This window comes from Gossypium hirsutum, chromosome A13 (genome assembly GCF_007990345.1).
Source record: "Gossypium hirsutum isolate 1008001.06 chromosome A13, Gossypium_hirsutum_v2.1, whole genome shotgun sequence".
Taxonomy (NCBI): Eukaryota; Viridiplantae; Streptophyta; class Magnoliopsida; order Malvales; family Malvaceae; genus Gossypium; species Gossypium hirsutum.
Genome location: NC_053436.1, coordinates 70,404,508 through 70,410,910, shown reverse-complemented (window position 1 = coordinate 70,410,910; position 6,403 = coordinate 70,404,508). Strand labels below are relative to the sequence as shown.

At 37.7% G+C, this 6,403-nt stretch overlaps 1 protein-coding gene across 1 annotated transcript; it reads right to left on the bottom strand.

Moving 5' to 3' along the window:
* Positions 1 to 3,818: 3,818 nt before the first annotated feature.
* Positions 3,819 to 5,506, bottom strand: LOC107893598 (rubisco accumulation factor 1.1, chloroplastic). The gene has a single exon (XM_016818632.2). The coding sequence runs from the start codon at positions 5,407 to 5,409 to the stop codon at positions 4,072 to 4,074; it is 1,338 nt and encodes a 445-aa protein (XP_016674121.1). The 5' UTR covers positions 5,410 to 5,506; the 3' UTR covers positions 3,819 to 4,071.
* Positions 5,507 to 6,403: the final 897 nt, after the last annotated feature.

Genomic DNA, 6,403 nt, shown 5'->3' with positions numbered 1-6,403 from the left:
GACATCTCATTAGGTTATTGTGTTGTCTTTGAGCCATGATATCGACACTTCAGGTACGAGCAATACCTTGATTTGGCTACGAGCCATGGTATAGGTATTTCGGAGAGGAGTTACCTTGATTTGGCTACGGGCCATGGTATAGGTACTTATCGGTTGTGATCCTTGAGTATTCGACTTCTATTCCGAATGGTTCAATGAGTAAATGAATGATGTGGTTGAGAAAGAGGTTAGTACGAGGTGACACAGGTACGTACGAAACCTATTCGAGTATTAAATAGAGAAAGTTCAATGAGATGGTACTTAATCATTTTTGAGACATGAGAAAGGTTTGTAGTTAATGTGGTTATGATTTGGTAAAGTGTAATTGATTGAATTACATTTATTTGATGAATTGAGTTATTCACTTACAGACTTACTAAGCTATGAAGCTTACTTTGTGTTATTTGTACACGTTTTATAGTGAATCAAAGCTAGCTTGGATCCGGGAGTCGTCGGGAACATCATCGCACTATCAAACACCTAAGTTGGTACATTTGAGTTGTGTATATATGGTATATGGCATGTATAGGCTAGTTGTGATACTTTAGTTGTGAATATAGTCATGAGAGTTGGCTTGTAAATGTATATGTTTGTTTCGTATATATAGCCATGAATGATGGCTTATTTCGGTATGTTTTTGTATAAATGTGGCTATGGTTTCATAGTTGCTCAAACGATTATATTTTGAGTTTGGTAAATGATCTATATGGTGTGATTGAAGTTGTTAACTTGAGAAGTTATATGCTTGTGAATTAATGTTTGATGATATAAGTGTTTGAATAGATAATTGGCGTTGACTTGAGTATCGATTTTGTTAAAATGGATATGGTATGAGTTGTGTATATTAATGATGATTTTGGCTATCTATTGTATGATGAATTTGTACCATTTTTATTGTTTAGGTGAAGCATGAATAAGGGTGGCAAATTGGCCTTGCAAATGGCCAATTTTTGTCCATACAGGCAGAGACACAGGCGTCTGTCTCAGCCGTATGTGAGACACGGTCATGCTACACAGCTGTGTGTCCCCTGATGTTGAAATTGAATTGAAGTCAGTATGCTCCACACGGCCTGGCACACGGGCATGTGACTGGCCATGTGGCACAAGTCAGTATACTCTACAAGATTGACATGGCCTGGCACACGGGAGTCTGTGGCCACTTTGAAGGGCACACAGGCTAGACACACGGGCGTGTGGTCAGCCGTGTGACCGAAGTTAGTATGTATGCCTTGTTTTCACACAACCTGTGACACGGGTGTGTTTGAAGCTGTGTGAGGCACACGACCTGTTCATATGGGCATGTGACCCTTGTATGTTTGAAATTTTTCTAAGTTTCCAAAATTTTCATATGTTATCGATTTAGTCCCGAACTAATTTTAAAGCATGTTTTAGGCCTCGTAGGCTCTTATAAGGGACAATGCGATTGTGTTGAATGGTATTTGAATATGAATGCATAAATGTATGAGTTATGTATGATAAATGACGTGTATGGATCAGTAATACCTCTTAACCCTATTCTGATAGTGAATATGGGTGAGGGGTATTAAAAAAATTATTACGTAGCTTAAGTTCATGAGAAAGAAATAATGCTTTTGTAGTGAAAATTCACACTTACAATTTGAATAAAAAGAATTAGATTTCAATTCTCCAAACTTATTCTCAATTTATAAAGCACCAATAGGTGCCTAAGTGACTTTTTAAAACGACGTCATTTTTCAAGTTACACTTTTTGATTTCAAAAAATCATTTCAAACCAACCTTTTAAAACCATCCGTTAGACCTAGTGATACAACGTTTTGATTTGAGAAGGCTCAGCCAAATGGTTATAATGCTTTTACCAAATAGAAGCTTATTCAACTACAGTTTGAATAATATCATCACCATTCAAAACAAAAGTATTGTTTTGATCTATTAATAAATCATTTCCCAACCATGCATTTTCATTCCATCCATATTTCTTTAATACCAAAGCAATAATTGACATCTAACATTACTTTTGTCTTGAAAAAAGAAATTGTCTAGCTAACATAAAGTCTCTTATTGATGCCTAACTTCCATTCAAATTGATTTTTACTATTACTACTATAGGTGTTACTATAGAAGTTTTTCTTGAGTTCGAAATTGTATTTTGCCACGGAACTCTACGCAGATTGATTGATTTGGTTAACTGTTTGTTTTTTTTTGAAAGTTCCTGCCAAGTTCATTGTCTAAATTAAATTTAGAGGTTTTTGCATCCTCGTATGTAGTTGAATGAAACTTGAGTGTCCTATAGTAAATATGTCAACTTGTTGGTCTACTTCTACAAATTCAGCATGGGCTACCAACTTTTGAAATCGACACTGGCATTCCTCTATCATTCCTGTGTGCCTCAACTCCATCCGTTCTCCTAGGCGGTCAAAATCTAATCTTACAATACTCTTTAAAAGCAAGCTATGAGAGATTGAGTTCCTCCTTTTTCATCTGGTAAAACCACAATTGCGCTTCTCTCACGTTGTCAATCCCACTTTATCTACTTTTGAGAAAAATCCCTCACCTATGCAACCAAATCAAGGGAAGGTTGGAAAATCTTAGTTTGTATATGACAACACTATTTACTCTAATTTTGTTCTATTGCTTATTCTGTCGACTACCAATTTGGTTGACAATGTTATTTCCTTCATCATTTTACAATTCTGGTTGAAAGTCATCAATTCTTGTATCTGCAACTATATTGCAATAACCTTTTGCCCAACTTGTCGATGCTTTGGGCCATCCTAAACTTTACTTCTTCCAATGTTGCGTCCACCCATGGTGTCTGACTTTGATACGGTTTAAGTTAGAAATCAAATCACCAAATAATTCATATGTAATCATTTAACTTAACGGGACTTACACCGTATGGTGAATATTGGGAACTCTTCAAAGGGAATCTTTGACCTTGGACTCATTAGAGAGAGTCTTAATTTTATTGCTATCAGTCAATCTTTAAAATAAGGCTACATAGATTAAGCTAAACAAAAACTCCTAATATCACAAGCATACTTTGAATTAAAGAAAATTCCCTAATAACAACGATGAAGGATGGTATCTGTGATTAATCATATGATCAAAGGAAAATGAGTAATGCGTACGTTAAATAACAGACTACTAAATGCTTGAATAAGCATGTCAAAAGTTGATCTGATTTTTCATTTTTCATTTAGTACATGCACACATGAGATATTATCCTTAGGCGCCTAAGTATACCCAAGTTCAAGTAACATAAACTCACCTCTGTCCATAGTGGCTCCAATTTCACCGGAAAATGAATGATATACAGGATGCGACAATTTTGTTTTGAACAATTATGATTTGAATATGCAATATGATAAACAGCCACCCCAACAATATTGATCCATCAATGCTTCCTACTCTCATTTAAACACGTGCTTCTCTGTTTTTCAAAGTGCTGTAGAGAAAAACATCCCAACTCCAAAGCCATGATCAATACAAAGACACAAAGAACCAGTATGAAAATCCTTTGATCTAGTGTCATCAAACCTCTCCAAGAGAATTTGAATTAATATGCAATGTATACCACAATTATGCAATAACCTTGTTTAGAGATTAAGTGCCACATAAGGAAACTTCCATTGCTTGAAATCTTTCTTCCTAACCTCAGGCGTTACCTTCTAATTTCAAGTCCCGATTAGTACTCCATGAATTTGTTTAACAGGATGATAACGCTGCAACGCATTTCAAATTTTAGGCATCTTTATGATACATTTAAAGAAACATTCGAATGCAGATCAGGTACACAATTAACAGAAAGGATGATATTTGTAGTAGAATCAATTCATGCTTTAAATGTATATAAAACAAACAGTGAACTGCCTTTTGCTAATAATGCAGCAGAGTATTATACTGAAGTTCATTGGCTAAATCATTTGGCAACAACTAGAATGTTGCAGAAATGTAGCTACAAGGGCATTGAACTGAAGCACCATTATTAGGCCTCCAGTAATCTCTATTTGCAATCAGGATTAAAACAAAATCACTCACTTTCGGTTCTTTTCATTCCCAATCTTCATCACTCAATTGATCATCAGATTCTTCCTTTGGTGGCCTGACCACCAATACCACAGTTCCTAGAGACTCCTTCACACCCATTTCCTTCAATGCTGATCCTGTATCCACCTTCAACCTGCCACCATCAACCTTCGCCAAGTAAAACGCAGCATCCACTTCGACCTCCTTTCTATTCCGATCCGTAACCACCAAAATAGCCTCTTCCTTATACCACCTGTTTGACTTCCATGGTATAACTCTGGCATCACTGAATGCCACTACAACTCCTCCATGCCTTAACCCCGCAAGCGGTTCCCAACTTGGCAAAACCACCCACCTCTTCCATCCTTTCTCAGCCTCCACCACACCAAAATCCCCTCCACTTCTACATTCCAAAGGTGCTTCCAAAATCTCCTTGGTATCCTCCTCCGCCATACAAACAGGCAAAACCACCACACTAGTAGCCTCAGCAACTTCACCAAACTGCATCCTAACAACTGGAACCCAAACCCTATATTCCAAATCATCATCTTTCTCTGGTTTTTCATCTTCCCCACCTTCTAACTCTTGTGAAACCTCTTTTTTAGCACTCTCAGACTCAGCCACTTGCAATGCTTGCATTAAAGCAGCTGTTCTTTGTTCAGAAGGATTTCTATGTTCCCTACTTAGCCTATAATACATAAATGACAAACAATCCCCAGGAAGCCCATATTCAAAACTTTTCCAGCCTTTATCCATTTTCCTTCTTGGGAAATCCTTCATAGCTCTAGCCAAATCTTGTGCACCTTTAGCATCCAAACCATTTTCAACTATATATCGAACAGCTTCAGCCCTTTGGGAAGCACTTAAAAGCCTTATCTCATAAAGCAATTCAGCACCACCAGTATCAAAAAACGACATAACATCTTCATCAGTTTTAGATTGAATAAGAGATTCTCTTACCTGGGAAGCAACTATCAGTGTATTTTGTTCAACCCCAGTGATCCCAGTTATTTCTTCTATTGAAGGAGGTGAGAAACCTTCCTGGTAAAGAGAAGGGATAAGTGGCGCATATTCAAACCAAAGGCCATTCCGGTTGGCTAAGACATCTAAGCGACCTTGAGCGTCAAGTGACCGGAATTTAGGAGGGAGTGGAGATGGAGGTGGCCTAAAAGGTTGATAAAGTTGTTGCTGTTGAGGCTGAGGAGTGGAGGGGATGAGAGTAGCTGAGATGGGTTTTAGGAGGGCTTTTGAAGGTGAGAAAGGAAGATGAAAGGATAAAAGAGATGGGTTTTGGATTGAAAAAGAAGAAAAGAAGGGAATTTTGGGATTGGTGATGGGTTTCAAAGAGGTTGAAGAGAGCATGGTTAGAGAATTAATGAAGGTAGAATATTTGCAGAGAGGAATGGAGGTCAGCTCTGAAGCCTGCAAGGTTTGCCTTATCTATTCTAACAACTGAAAAATATCTATGTAAAAGAGTACATTATGGGCTTAAGACCGTTAGAGCTTCAAATAGCCCATTTGGTAGGTGGTTTATGGATAAACTCAACTAGTCCGCCATGTTATTAAGTTGGACTGAGCAGCGTTGGATTTTAATTCTTCGATGCTTACTTATTGCTCACATTTTCATAATTTTCTACCAGCCTTTTCCCTACTGATGTAAGTATTTGACGCCACCCCCACGTTAATTCGATACCACAATGAAAATTATAATAAGATAATAAATACTATGAGAGGAATTTGAAATGTGAAAAGAGTTGTAAAAGTGAGAATATGTTTGTTATACATTAGTAATCATCGATTCAAGTCTTAGAAAGGATTCGAGTCTCCGAGCTATGACCTAGATAGGTCCCACCTACAGATTGAGTGCGAGGCGAACCACGAAAGGACAACAAATCAAGCTTGCAGACCCAACTCGCAAGGCAAGGCCGAAGATCCAACTCCCAAGAACTCAAGGAAGGCCACGGTCTCGTCTCACATACTTCCAATGAGCTTGCAGAAAGGATCACGTGCTCCACAGGCCACCCAAACACGTGTCCACTAGGTGCGGAGTCTGTGCAGGGACGGAAAGGACCGCATGTTATGTAGAAACGTGCCCAACAAAATGTTAGTACTAGAGGCAGCGGAGTCAATACAAAATAGTGGGGCCCTATTATGAGTTGTAATAACATTTGTAACAACACGTATAAATACTCAAACACTCCTATCAATAAGATACGAGAAAATATTACTCAATAATTGGTAAAGTGAACGCGAATAGACTTCTGATCATTAGATTTTTTTGAGTTTGATTAAGTGTTCTTCAATTTTCAGAGCAAATAGCTTACCTAAGTGAAAATTTCCCTTTCAAATTTTCATC

Bases quoted from the DNA above. Each gene is read 5' to 3' on its own strand.
- LOC107893598 (XM_016818632.2), bottom strand. From the start codon at position 5,409: ATGCTCTCTTCAACCTCTTTGAAACCCATCACCAATCCCAAAATTCCC.